Genomic DNA, 15,684 nt, shown 5'->3' with positions numbered 1-15,684 from the left:
AAATCACATCATGTGACTCCCAAAGCCTAGCAGATCAAATCAACCAGGAAAAGGAAAACAGCTATAAATTCACTTCAAAAGCTCCCATCGCCTCGAGATTTAACCTTGGGTATGTTCGATAGCTATACCCTAACTACTTAGCCTGCCAACATAGACATATTTTTCAGTGGAGACAAGCCACAGCCAGAATACGTCTGTATTCACAGGCTATAAAAAATTTATTTGACTAAATTTCACGTTTACTCTGGAAGACAAAGGGCCCTGTGAGCAGAAGACAGACAAACGGACATCCCCGTTGCCAGCTTAGTAATTTATTTTATTTGTTTTTACATCACAGACATGATCAGCCACTCACACATTCAGCCGTCTCAGGGAGGAACAAAGATTTGACTCGAGTGAGCGGCAAAAATCAAACCTTAAATTGTGGCTAACAAGTGAAGGAGCAAAACTGCTCTTACTTCCTAGAAGTGGAAAATATATTGGCTTTGCCAAAACATACCAACATCAGAGATGACGAATCAGACTCAGTCTCAAGGAATCCCCTACTCCTCCCCCCTCCGTCATCTCCTCGCTTTCTTCCTATTCCCCCCCCCCCTTCCAAACATTTGCACACAATTTAACTTACCCTGGTATCCTGCCTGCACTCGGGACAAGTCACATGTGTAACAGGTCTCTGTTTTACTGTCAGTTTCACTAGGCACTCTTTACAGTAGGTGTGCAGACATGCTAGTACCTTTGGTTCTTTAAATTCTCCCAGACAGATAGCACAAGACAAGTGTTTGTTATAAATCTCCTCAGGTACAGCTGAAGCCATTGTCAGTAATTCTAAAATGAGAATACAAAAACAGCGATAAGCTCATCAATCATTTTCAAATGAAAAATGTAAACAGTCATGAGCTGAGCCTACAACTTGAGCTCTTTTAAAAAAAACACACACAGTGGAACCCAGTTAAAAAATTAATAAATAGTAAACTTCCAGACACGATGAATTGTGGTTAAATGTAATTTAGGCTAAGTTAAAATCAAGCCAAGCTGGTCAGCGGCAATCGTGGGACCATGCGCTGTGAAGTGACATACAGGGTTTCACAGAGTTTACATATTGTTTGTTCCAATGAGGTCATGCAGTTGTTTCGAGCTCTGAAACGTGTGTTTGTACTGCAGTTTACTCCCTTGCCCTCCCTCCCTCTGGTGGATGTGGTCCAACAATGACCCCCACATTTCCTAATATTTCTGAAGGCCCTGAATGAAAAGAGTAACAAAATAATATAATATATATGTTGGAATAAATAATATGTTTAAGTAATTTAAATTCTAAGCACTGACAGGGTTCAAAATTTAATTTTTTGTCTAGTTGTCCCTGGGGCAACCACGGGACTCAGTTTGGTTGCCCCAAGGATATTTTGGTTGCGCAGCCCCTCGAACTTTTACAAGCCAACTCCTGCAAGACACCTTATTGCAAGGAGCCTGATTTAAATAAACATAGTTTTTTTGTTTTAATTCATTAGATTCAATTTCAATAAACTGTACCAAAGGCAAAGTTAAGCAACAACTGCAAGACATTGCATTTTCTTTTTCCTTAAACTACAACGACAGTCTTCCATCCTTCCACAAGTCCTGAAATATGTGAAATCATTTCTTTGTACATGACTTGGAAACTGCGACTGCTGTTCTGGGTGCACTATCTTGGCGATTTTTGAAGAGGTTCTCTGTTTCACCAGCACTTCCACCCCACATCACCACTTGATAAATGAATCCCACAGCAGTGCAATGTATCACGGATCTTATTTGGTGATACCGCTCACCACTGTAGAAGTATTACAGGTTCACATAATTGACTAAACATGGCAGAGAAATCCCAAGCCATTATCTTAGGAGCCCAGCTTAAAAGTTGCCGAAGACAAATCTGGGGTGGGGGGGGGGGGGGGAAGGGCGTGGGGTTACTCGGGCAAATATGTGGTCAACTATGTGGTCTAGGAGAGGGGCCCAGGGAGTGAACCTGCCGCCAACATTATTGCTATAATATACATGTACCCGAATGTCCCCTAGAGGGTACTCCTTATAGTGGACTATATGGGGAGGCTCTGCCCAAAAGGGGTACCTTTTTCAGGATGAAGGGTAGGGATTACACGAGTTGGAGTATACAAAAGGGGAGGGAAAACTGTTTTTTAGGTATTAAAAGAACCCTTGATAATGCTTGAAGTATTTTAAGGTGTTATTATTCAAGTGAAAAATAAGAAAAAAAGATGTAGTATTCCTTCTGTTGGTATGTGTTGGGTGCCATCTTCATTAGGGGGTATATGGTTTCTAAAAGGGTAAGGGTCACTTTCACATACCAAAAATGGTAACCTCGTTCATGAGATCCTGGAAATGAGGTTGCAGAAATGGTATATGAAAGGGTAAGGGTACCCTGGGGCAGAGCCTCCCCATAAAACTTTTTTTTACTGTGCAGCAACCTCAGAGACCCAGGGGTAAGAAGTTGGATAAGTCATCAATATCAGCAATATCTCTCCCCTCTGTGGGTTAAATCACTAGCTGGGCTGGGAGAAATAAACCAACAATGAAAACTGACATGCATTTAGTCGAGAGCGTGAAGGGTTAATTCATTTGTTAAGCCAGTGCCAGTCTGAATGCATTTCATGTACTTTCATTAGTTTTTCACTTAGAAAATCAATGTACATGAAGCAGGAAAATCCAGTTCAATTAATATTTTAATAATCAAGGTTAAAAAAGAAGCAATAATTACGCAGATCTATTTTTAGGTTTAGAAAAAGATAATAAGAAGTCAAAAACACCTGTGTAAACACTTTAATTAAGTTATGATCTTTTATTATATAAACTGCAGTGGTATAGCGAGTGGTAGCAAATTGATAAAAATAGTATCACACATGTGTGGATAAAAATGATATCCACACATGTGTGATATCATTTGACCAATCATCTCTCAGTTTGCCATGTTTCAATGTTCAATGAGCCAAAGTTTATCGATTTTAAGTCGAAACATCTTCGGATCTTCCTCTGCAATCTTCGGAAATTTTCAGAAAATGTTCGGAAACTTTCATACGACCTTCGAACAACATTTTGAAAATCTGCGGAAATCTTCAGAAAATTGTCAAAAACACCGTAATTAGTAGGCTTATATAATAAACAGAATAATACATGGTTGCTTGGAGATATGAAATTTATCTTCTCGTGTTCAAAACCGATATCGGTATCAATTTGAAAACTCGAAGATAAATTTCACAGGGACTCCGGAGACCATTTTGAAGTGGTAGGGCTAAGGGACGGACCATTAGAAAAGTGATGGGGGGGGGGGGGGTGAGGAAAATACCAAAAAAATTAATGCAAGGGAAAATGCCAAGAAAAAAAATTCATGCAAAGGGGAAGGCAAAGAAAAAAATTCATGCAAGGGAAAATGCCAAAAAAAAAAAATTCGTGCAAAGGGGAAGGCAAAGAAAAAAATTCATGCAAGGGAAAATGCCAAAAAAAAAAAATTCGTGCAAAGGGGAAGGCAAAGAAAAAAATTCATGCAAGGGAAAATGCCAAAAAAAAAAAATTCGTGCAAAGGGGAAGGCAAAGAAAAAAATTCATGCAGAAGGAAAGTTCCTATTAAGCACTAAAAACACCTGTCATTTTACCCTTGATGAGATCAACGTTTTCGACAAAATATATCAGGGAGAATGCTGAAAATAGCGTTTCTGAGCCTAGAAATTTAAAAATTTTCTGTGGGAGCATGCCCCCAGACCCCCCTACAGTCTAGAGTCTCCACCGCTCAACTTCTAGTTTCATAAAAGCAAATTACATTCCGCCTGACCTCCCGACAAACAAAACTTAAAGAACTTCCCATTCGCCGGTGGTTATAGAAAATTCACTTTCAAGTCTTGCCTTCTGGCTATTGTATAAAAACGCTGACACCAACATTTATAAGACAATCGATATAAATTGCTGTTGACAAGTGCATAGGGGGAAGAAAAGAATCAGTATAACATGGTATAAAATAACAGTACAATGCATTTGATTTTAGCCATCCTTAATATTTTTTTAAAAAATATATTGATCAAAGATGTTCTTTAAGAGACTGGTCAATAAGTAAGGGGGGGGTGGAGTAGAAAGGGGGAGGGTCATGTAGTTCTTAGTTTTAATCTGCACATAGCGGGTGGGACATCTTAGTGAACCGATAGTTACAAGAAAATCCCCAGTGGTATTCATCAGTATTAATTGATAAATTTCTTGACGCGAGCAGTTTTTATAGATGTATTTCTAGCGATTTCAGAAGGCCTGAATATAAAAAATTCCTGGGGGAGCATAGACCCCCGGACCACCCTAGATGTCCTAGATTGCTTGTGATCATAACATCGGTTTTGGTGAACTCTCTCTCTCAAAAGATGACCGAGGCGCTAAAATTATTATCGCTTAATGTAAAGGGAATAAGCAATTTTAAAAAAAGGAGGGCCATTTTTAATTGGTGCCGGAAACGCGCAAACATTTCATTTTTGCAAGAAACTCACTCCACGATAGCAGCGGAAAATCAGTGGAGAAATGAATGGGGGGCGGAGCTTATAACTTGCCATGGCAGCTCTAATTCTCGCGGAGTTGCAATTCTAATTAAGAAGGGTGTTGACTGCACCATACATAAAAAAATTCTAGATCCTTTGGGACGTTACATCATTTTGAAAACTGAAATCAAAGATAAGATATATGTTCTAGTAAAGATATATGCACCAAATAAAGATAAAGAAATTGTAACTTTCTTAAACAAATTATTTATTACGCTGCAAAACGAGGATCTGGATTCCGAAAACAACATCATAATCGGAGGCGATTTTAATTGTCCACTTAATCCTACTATTGACAAGAAAGGTGGTACTCTTATTCAACGAAAATCTGTCACATCTCACATCGTCTGCTTGCAAAGTCAACTTGATTTAGTAGATATTTGGAGAATTAAAAACCCTGAGGTTAAAAGTTTCACATGGAGTAAAAAATCTCCTCGAATTTTTTGTTGCCTGGATTATTGGCTAATCTCGAATAACTTAAATGATTCTGTACAACTGACGGATATAATTCCTGCTATAAGAACCGATCACGACGCGATCTATCTAGAATTTTGCGGAGAACCATATAACGAGTGTAAAAGACCAAATTACTGGAAGATGAACTGCTCTTTGTTAGATGATGAAGAATACGTCAACAGTGTTACTAAAATGATCCCAATGTGGATTACGGAAGGACGGGAAGAACTTTCTGATGATCGATGTGTGTGGGATTGGATCAAATATAACATAAGATCCCACGCTATCCGTCACTCCAAAAGAAGATCAAAGCAAAAAAATGAAACAGAAACAAAACTCCAGAATAAACTTAATGTAGCGAAAAAAGCTGCTGAAACCAACCCTAGTGACGACAATGCAACCCTGTAATATGCCGCTCAGAAACAATTAGAATCATTTTATGAAGAGAAAACAAAGGGAATTATTGTGCGTGCACGTGCCAGATGGCACGAACAAGGCGAGAAGAGTACAAAATTCTTCTTAAACTTAGAAAAAAGAAATCACGTCAAGAAACACATAAGAAAACTGCATATAAACGGGGCAATCAAAACAGATCCATTCTGTATACTAAAGGAAGTAGAACAATTCTACTGTGACTTGTACAAGACTCATAATATTCTTCCGGATATTGATCTTAAAATTGATTCCTTTTTAAATGATTTAAATATTCCTACATTAACTGAAGAACAAAAAAAATCATGTGAAGGTAAAATCTCTTCGGAGGATTGTTTCCGTCTTCTCGATACTTTTCAAGACAACAAAACTCCAGGGAACGATGGAATTCCGATCGAGTTCTACAAAAAATTTTGGCCTTTAATCAGCGATTGCTTTATTAGATGTGTTAATGATTGTTTCGAAAAAGGAGAGATGTCCCAATCTCAAAAGCAAGCGTTTATCACTCTCATAGAAAAAAGAGGTAAAGATCGTTCTCTCGTTGAAAATTGGCGCCCAATTTCTCTTGTTAACGTGGACACAAAAATTATGTCTAAAGTAATAGCCTCGAGAATTAAACATGTCTTACCTTATATCATTCATCATAATCAAACAGGGTATATTAAAGATCGTTTTATCGGCGAAACCATTCGCTCCATCTATGATATTATGGATTGGACTGTTAAAGAAAACATCCCTGGTTTAATGATTTTCATTGATTTTCAAAAGGCATTCGATAGTATTGAATGGGATTTCCTTTTTAAATGTCTTGAAGCTTTTAATTTTGGTTCTGACTTTCTCCGCTGGGTAAAACTGTTCTACAAAAACATAGAAAGCTGCATAATTAACAACGGCATGATTTCAAAGCCTTTTAAACTTGAGTGAGGCGTTAGACAGGGAGATCCACTTTCTCCTTATCTTTTCATTGTAGCTGTAGAAACGTTAGCAATTGCCATTCGTCAAAATCCGGCTATAAAGGGTATCTCTATTGGCAAGGAAGAGACAAAACTATTACAATACGCAGATGACACAACAGCAATGCTCGCCGACACTAGCTCGGCCAAAGTACTATTTCAAGTATTAGACCTTTTTAAGAATATCTCAGGCCTCAAGATCAATAACACAAAAACCGAGGGTATGTGGATTGGTGCATCAAAAGAAATCAAAGCACAACCGTTTGGCATTAAATGGCCTAACCAGCCAATTAAAGCACTGGGGGTATACTTCACGTACGACCCAAAACTATTAAAAGAAAAGAATTTCATTGAACGTTTGGATAGTATTAAAAAACTTATCCAAATCTGGTCCTCTAGAGGTTTATCTGTGTACGGCAAGGTTACAATCATCAAATCCTTTCTTATTCCAAAATTTGTTTATGTTTGCTCGGTACTGCCTACACCTAAAGAATTAGTGAAAGAATTGAATCAACTGCTGCTTAAATTTTTATGGAATGGGACGGATAAGGTCACCCGTGTTTCGGCAATAAATAAATACGAGGAAGGCGGTTTAAAAATGATTGATTTAAATTGCATGATCAGGTCTTTAAAGATGAATTCCAGTCCGTACTGCGCAATCTCGGCTGCAATGTTTATGTAAGCCCACACGAAGGAATGTTTACAAGCAAAACTAAAAATTCCGCGACAAACTTACCTTTTCTTTATAATTAACGCCAGATATCCTTGCAGAACAAATAATAACGAGTAGAGGAACCTTGACGCTATTTCAAACCGACGTTTCAGCTCATCGGAAATTCTTGAACGAAAGAACTGTAATGGCGGACTAAAAAACTTCATGTATGCTGTCACCGAAGTGTAACGTTTCAACGAATTCAAAACAAAAACGAAAACAAACCCCGAGTCTGCGCAGTACGGACTGGAAATCAGCTTTAAGGCTGGCATGGATAAAACGCATATTTAATGACAACAACGGAACATGGAAATCATATCTAAACCACTTGCTGGATCCCATGGGAGGGTTTTTCTTTTTAAATTGCAACTATGATATAAAGGATTACAACATCTTCTCTCAGTTCTACAGTGAAATGCTCTCATGGTGGTCAGAGTTTCATGATTCCTTTGCCTTTCAACGAGATTGGCAAAATACTATTTGGAATAATAAGGAAATTCGTATTGAAAAAAGACCAGTCTTCTACAAAAAGTATTTTGAGGCGGGCGTGATTCGTATCCAAGACCTACATTTTGATTCAAATATAAACGATGCACTCAGCCACTGGTCAGACAAGATAACCAATATTAGTTACTTGCAATGGGCTGGCCTTCGCCATTCTATACCGCCCTTTTTTCGACTTTTTTTGCTTGTTTACAAGCAAAAAGAGGAAGAATAGCGTTTACCTGGGCTAAAATCTGAACCGGAAGGAATTGCATTCTTGTTAACTCTCAAGGGACTGTTTTAATTTCTCAAGGGAATACTTTCCGCTGTGGGTGATCAAAGCGCGTGACTTGTAAAGTGTCACTCTATAGTTGTGCTTCAGCACTTCCGTTCTTGTAGAAAAAACGTGACTTGTCAAATTTACAAACATTATATAAGAATCAAAAACGTGAGTAGCCCAAATCTTACGTCACATAACCAATTAAGAATGTAAGGGGTTCAGCGCTCGAAGTCTATGTGCAAAATCATATGTATTCCTTAAGCTAGATTATAGTTAATATTTAAAAATAGCAAAACCCGTGTTAGATACTACATTTATAGAAATTATATCCATCTGCTATATTATTGTTAGTTTTTAACATATGGGGATCTTCTTTAGAAAAGCTCAGTACTGAGTAGAGCTTGCTAAGATCTCCAGTCATTATATATTAATATTTTTAGCAGATATGTGACATTTCTGTAAATTAGAAATATAATGGACGAATAAAAGTATCACAGAAGGCAGCGAAGTTTAAAACGATTAAGAACGCAATTTTTACTAGTACAAGTCTTTAGGCGCTAATATTAATTTAACCTAAAATCACATAGCGAAAACAAAGACCGCTTGGACATGTCCAAGCTATTTAAAACTACCCATGACTACGTCAGACCCATGTCACGCGATCTCTCGCTTGTAGCTATAAATAATCATTCACCTATTTTCAGTTTGAATACTCTGCGCTCTGTTTGTGTGAAATATTTATTGTTGTGTTACTCAAGCGTTTGGCTCGGAGAGAGTACAAGTCGTACAATTTACCCGGAACGTGTTAAATATTGCAAAACAACGACTTATTTTCTGGATATCCCAATTTTTGTTTTGAGTTTACGGTATTTTGAGAATGGAAACGTTATCGAAACGTAAGTTGCAAGCTCAGCAAGAATGTGTCAAAGCACGGGATACACGTCATCGCGCCAGGGGAATTACCAAAAGCTTGTCGGAAGACGCTTACGGAGAAACACAATGGGATAGCCTTTATAGTCTACTCTTTATTTTGGCGTGATTTGGCTTTCTTTTAATTGAACTGGTTTGGGTTATTTTATTGAACATTCGGAACAAAATAAATATTTGCATGCGTAAGCAGGCATTTTTCCGGCTAGGCAGAAATTCATGTCACGTTCACTCCGTGACTAACGCAAACACGACTTGTGTGTTTCTCAAGTGACTGCTTTTCTAAAGATTTTACTGTGCGGCGCCGTGCCTTTAATTTAGCCAAAGCACTGAAAGAGGTCAGGAGGTCAAACATTACCCGCACGAACACACTAAAACGTTGCTAATAGTTAACCAAAGAGAACTCATTTCGTGACAATTGATTATTTCTGCTGAGTTGCACAATTTAGAATTGCAACATCATCTAGCTAGCAAAGCGCACTATTACTAAAAATAGATTTCGCCACATGATACCCCCCCCCCCCCCCAACTGCGTGAGTCGGACAACAATTTTAGTTTTGGCAAAGGCTTTGTATGGAGGGGACGCATTCTTGACAAGAAAAAAAGGGCGAGAAAGGCACAATTTGAGGCCGAGATTCTCGAACGGCTCGAAAAATGATAGATTTCAAACATTTTTGCTTTAGTAAGTGAAAAACAGATTGAAGGTATCCAAAAAATGGCCCAAAATTGAATTTATTAGTCGAAGATCCGGTAATGACTTTTTACTATCCAATTATATAATTGCGAAGGATTGCTTCATTTAGGCACCAGAAAGATCGTCGGTTGCAAGAAGTTCAGAATTCTTCCCGAATTTGACGGCACTGATCGCCGGCCATCCGATCTGTTTCGACACATGATAGATAGAGGGCGAAAATATTATGCTATTCAAATGCCTTTCTAATGGAATTGACGGCGGGTTTGATTTAAATAAAGCTATTATTTATCCCCATTACTATTACAGACTGCAGCTACAGCTGCCGAGCTCGAACAGTGTATATTAAATAGTATTTGCCGCGACAATTGTGTAACGAAATTGACCTCTTTAAATATTCGGGTCAGGCAAGGGGACCGATCGGACGAGCGTTTCTTTGTGTAATTTTGTGGTGGCATAAATCTGAGGTTAGCTCTGTTGTGTTGCAAAATGTGCCACTAAGAACAGTGTAAAAGTTTTGCATTTCTCATAAAAATAAATGTTTTCTTTCAGCAAATCCCGGCAGCAAATCGGGCCTTTATAATCCATTCAATAACTGAGAGTAAAACATTTTACACATTTATTGAATAATCGCTCTGTTTGACAAACCTTTTGTTTCAAACCACGGTTTGAGCTTTCTACGTTGCACAGGTAAGGCTTTCCGAAGTCCGAGCCAATCTGGCCATGGTTTTGTGAAACAATCGCTAAATATGCCTCCAAAGTGGCTGCCAATGCCTGCTACGCAGGCTAAGAGCGGTTTGTTTGTCCGAATTTTGACTCACACCGAGGATCAAATCAGTCTGTGACGTCATTAGTGCGCTTCGCTAATTGCAACATCATTAAATGTGTTAAGTGATATTTATAAGTGTTTTTGTAGCCTGTTGTGAAATTACTTCCGGTGGAAGCAGTAAACGTTAAACGTTTCTTCCGTTCAGAAGTTAATGCATCGCCATTACAAAAATAAACAGCAACTGTTTTGCTGGAAATGTAGTCGTTAGAAATGGCATGTGTAGCCGTAAGGTAAAGAATAACGAGGAGAAGCGGCTTTTGGTAATATCCAAACGAAAATTTACTTCTCAATGTGGGGTTAAGATTGCGTGACGAGACAAAAGGTAACTCTGTCGTGCGTAACCTAACCTGCGATCAGGCGTTATTTTTCTGCATTAAGCCGAGTAGAAATCTTTCTAACTCGAAAGGAAACAACTATTTCGATTAAACATGTTAAAGGCAAACGTCAAAGTTTACCTTTTTTAACCAAGCCAAAGTATATGAGTCGCAAAGCACCCAGCCGTCGCGACTGACAAGTACAGCATTTACTCCGCGAAAATAAAAAAATGCTTGAACTGAAAGACGTTTGAATTCTTCCATGATATGTTCGAACAACAATGCCCAGGATAAACCTTCTACTCATACTAACTTCATGCAAAAAAAGTCGATATCTCGAAGAGATCTTTGATTAAAGAATATTATTTCCTGTCCATCTTTAGCTCCTCCATCCTTCTTTATTGACGACAACATCTTTGACGTCAAAAAAAAGCTAGAAATCAAAAGACTATTACTCACTTCTTGTTCGCAAAATAGCACAATTTCCTAATATCATAAACAAACTGCAGAACGATTTTAACTTTTCTATCGATCAGCTGAGACAAATCTTTAGTCTGCCACACTCTGTTGTACTTGAATCTTATGTAAAAGGATTTCAATTCAAAGTGCTCAACTCTATTCTATACACTGATTCAAAATTACACAAAATAGGCTTTAAAACAGACGACCTATGTTCATTTTGCAAGGCAGAACCGGAAACCTTGTACCACCTTCTTTATCAATGCTCCTTTGTTAAACGATTCTGGAGTGAGTTTCAAGGTTACTGGCACCAAATCTCAAATCAGCAGGTTCATCTTTCCCTCCAAGATGTTTTATTTGGAATATTATCCAAACCATGCCCTTTACTCAACTTATTGAACTATTTTATAATCATTGGAAAACTACTTATATGGGACTGCAGAAGATGCCAAATTCAACCCACAATTCAAGGATTTCGTACTAAAATTGCCATTAAATATGAAACGGAAAGTAAGATCAAAAAGAAAGATTATTTTAAAAAAAAGTGGGTACTAATCCCAAATTAATTTATGTAATTTCCTTTTTTGTTAGTCACGTAGATGGCATCATTATTATTTGAACTATTTAAACAGCATGACAACTGTAACTTTTTTTTTCTTTTCTTTCTTCTTTTTTAGATATTCTCCTATTTGTTGTATCTCTTAATACTCAAACTTTGTAGTATTGTTAGTATAAAATTTTGTGAGCAATGTAATCGCGTTTGTATCTTTCATGTTAATAATCTATAAGTAAATAATTTCGGTACTGTTAGTTAATATATAAGTGTGTTCGTCATCATCGTATTTTGTAGAGTTGTTATCGTAAGCTAACTATATATTTATCTATGATCGTAAGTTATTTGTAGGTAATTTATTCTTCTGTAAGTAACTTTAATGTAAGCAGCGTATATTATTGTAACTTATTTTTTTGTTAGTAATTGTTCTAGTCTTGTAGTATTGTCAGTACGTTTAACGGTTATAATGGACAATGTTGACGCGCTTCATGTGAATTGTCGATACTGTTAGTTATTTTAGTATGTTTTGTAATTGTTGTGTCAAATGCTGAATAAAAAATAAAAAATAAAAAAATAATAAAAAAAAAAACTCTCTCCAGCCGCCACTTTTCCAAGTGCTTCGGCCCAGACCCCAGTACGTATTGACCAGTGATCCCCAAAGGATTAAATCAATGCATAACAATTTTTTGGAAATATTTCTACCTTGATTTATAAAAGGGTGGCTTTCGTGCTGTTAAGGAATGTATAGGGTTTCATTTTTTTTTCGGGGGGGGGGGGGGGTGGGGACATGGAGAATTGTTCAGCTTTCTTTCAATGAAATGTTGCCATGTTTAATGTAGTGATTTCAGTTTTACTTTTTTTTCCTTCCTCCCTCTCTCGCCCCCCCCCTCCCCCTAGATTAACTTGTGGTTAGTTAAGCCCAGTCTCTAACTCCAACCCTCTCTATCATTTGAATTCTAGTAGCGTGCGCTGAGTCGTAGAACAGTTGTGATCTAGCTTTCCATTTTGCTGTCTAAAGGAAGTTTGCCGGAGGACATCATTAAGTCCTGTGAAGGTGAAAGTCTTACGATTTGCAAGTTATGCATCGGCTGTTATCGTACCTCAAACCGAGCTTTAGGCGGTTAAACACAGATAACCGGTCTGCTCGTTTTGCCAGGTACAGATAATGTTGAGCTTGCTTTAGACAGCAAAGGTCTTTAGCCACATCAATTAGGACTCGGAACTAGACTATAGGGCTGATTTGAAGGCGGTCATAACGATATTTGGCTTGAACTTTACCATGGCTAAAGACTTTGTTTTTTACTGTTGAAGTTTGGGGAGTGGGCGTTACGCGCTCGACGACATTCAAATACATCCGGGACATTGTCGGTTATTTCTAAAAGAAACATGTCGGAGTGGATAGCCAAGGAATCGCTTCAAGCGCTGATGTGAGTACATAGTTTTCTTGTTTCCTCAATTTTAGGCGTTCTCCGCCTAACACTCATAATTCTCTGTGATTCGCTAGTGGGAGGCAATGCGATCGTGTGCATTTCCAGCCGCGACAATGGAGTTGACAATTGAGATAACACATGCCCGCTTCCTCAGATATTTCGCCTGATTTGCTTAAAGTTGAATCGAATGTCGATGTAGAATGCTTTGGTTCAGTTTATTTGAGGCGTGCATGCTTTAAGAAAGCTACAGTTCAGCTCTCCGCCGAGTGTTTTCTTATGTCTATCTTGGTGTTAATTTTGACTCACATTTCAAGTTGTAAACACTCTTAATTAAATTGATAGAATTCTTGATTTAAACAAAATGCCGTATATGCAGTCTTTTTGGTTCAAAAAACATAAACTAGAGTACCTTATGTTAAACTTGAGCTAAAATTAGCCCTCATTCAGCGTTTGTTACAGAAATATGCCTTGTGAACTACGGTGTCGTGTCAAAATTCGGGAGACACCTTTTATCAAGTCAAGTCAGATGTAGGTAGCAAAGATTCGTCCGAATTTTTGTACTGCGCTACAAAATTACACTTTTTATATCTGCAAAATGTGTTTAGTTGACAATTTGTTGAATAATAAAACAATCATCCTGTTCAAATTATCTTGCCGTATATTGTCTGAGTATCAGGCGATATTCCACACGATTTCACAGGATAATTGTTAATTATCCGAGAAGACTAGAATGTCTAATCATTTGTCATCGCAAAGGCAGCACATTCCCCTCAATAATATTTTTCTAAATCAAGGCTTAAATCATGAAAAAAAAAACAATTTTATGCGTTTCTTCAACAACATTCAACATGTTGGAGAGCATATTTCAACATTCAACATCGCAAGGCACACTGCATTCAACATTTGTTGAACAACAGCATCAAATGTTGAACCATGTATCATTGGCTTTTATACAGGACTCCTTCATGGTTCTCATGATCAAAACATCATCCAATACCATAGTGTATCTAGTCAGAAAAACAATCGTACTGCACAAATACTACTGCAGACAGCCAATCTTCACAATATGGTATTTGCAAACTTCAAAGACAATGTATTTGCATCTAATTTGTAGTCAGCGTGATCGCATGATCACTCTCATTTATAAATCCCTTGATAATCACCATACACAATGAGTTCTTTTATATCTATTTCCTTCACTTCAAATTAAATTAATCCTTACTTTAGCGTTCTTTGAGTGTAAAAATGACTTACCGTAGCAAATACGAATCCCCCGATCGATCAAGTTGAAAACGTAAGCTTTGCAATCAAGAACGCTTTGCCAGCACCAAACATTAAGGCTGGGCCGATACTCGATACCAAATATTCGATACACCGATATTTTGACAATTTTGAAAAGTATCGATACTTTCGAAAAATATCGCACTTTCGATACGTTTTCGATACTACACACGTGACCTGAGCCTGCGGTCTTCTGGTCAGCACCTGCGGTTGAAAAATACAATTTTGCTCAAAGATATATTAATGTTCTTGTCAATAATTGAATTTTTCTTGCCTTGACTTTATGTCCACACATTGATGATGCAACAGTGAAACAAAAAGACCAAAATCAGCATTCTTGGCTAACATTTATAATGCCAGGTCTGTCCTTTGTATGGTCACGTGACAAACCAATGACATCAGGACGGAAATGACGTCATAATATCGATATCGATATCGATATCGAGAAAAAAGGCAAATATCGTATCGATATCGTATTGTTTTGAAAAACCAGTATCGGCCCATCCTTAGCAAACATTCGACTGAAATTTGCAAAACTCACTATGCATTGTGGGCCAATCACCTGACATGAAGGACCCTGGAGGTACCAGGGTGGGGTTGGGCCGTGGGGGTGGAAGGAAGGGGAACGGAGCGGGCAAAAGCATTTAAAAGAGTAATTTACTGGCTACGTTTCTTGATTTGTGGCTCCTTCATATAGAAAGTTTGAGAATTGGTAAGAGCATTTTTGTAGCCAATATCCCTAATTTACAGGTCAGGGTTTAGCTGTTTGCATACAAACTTGGAAAGCATACAAAGCCTCTTATCAATATTCAGTCATCAGAGTATGTGTTGTTAAACAGTGTTAATAAAAATTCCATACCGCTCCCAGATCCGATCCCCCATAAGGTATTTAGTTCAAACCCTTCATGACATGGGGGAGGCTTGGAAGCCAAGGTGAAAAAAAGATTGTCAAATTGTGTAGCTGGTTATTTTTTTAGTTATCATGTAGTTGAACAACCAATGTTACATGTAAATATTATATATTTTTTTAATAAAATGCATACCAGGTTAGCGACTTAGTTAAACTACTGCAATTTGTCTATTATGAGAAATTTTTGGATAATGTCAAAGACCTACTCACCATACTTGCCAACTCTCCAGTTTTTCAGATTTTCCGGGGAGTCTCCAAGTTTTTAATCAAATCTCCCGGTCTGATTTTCAGAGAGTATTCATACATTGACTTAAATAATGTCCTAAAACTCAAAGATTTCTAGACATCTCCATATTTCTGTACTCTGGGGGTTGGCAGGTATGCTACTCACAGAGCTGTAAATATTTTTTTTTTCACTTGA

The 15,684-nt window shown here is 37.7% G+C and overlaps 1 protein-coding gene across 1 annotated transcript in view; it reads right to left on the bottom strand.

Moving 5' to 3' along the window:
• LOC144651699 (E3 ubiquitin-protein ligase TRIM45-like) overlaps nt 1-14,402 on the bottom strand; it is a 32,836-nt gene extending 18,434 nt beyond the window's left edge. The window contains exons 1-2 of the mRNA XM_078511647.1: nt 14,327-14,402; nt 626-825 (exon numbers count right to left, since the gene is read on the bottom strand). Coding sequence (XP_078367773.1) covers nt 626-814 — 189 coding nt within the window. The 5' untranslated portion in view covers nt 815-825; nt 14,327-14,402. The remainder of the gene's footprint in view (nt 1-625; nt 826-14,326) is intronic.
• Between the last annotated feature and the right edge of the window lie 1,282 nt (nt 14,403-15,684).

Source organism: Oculina patagonica, chromosome 4, assembly GCF_052425735.1.
Source record: "Oculina patagonica isolate OP01 chromosome 4, crgOcupat, whole genome shotgun sequence".
Lineage (NCBI taxonomy): Eukaryota > Metazoa > Cnidaria > Anthozoa > Scleractinia > Oculinidae > Oculina > Oculina patagonica.
This window is presented reverse-complemented; position numbering and strand designations above follow the sequence as displayed.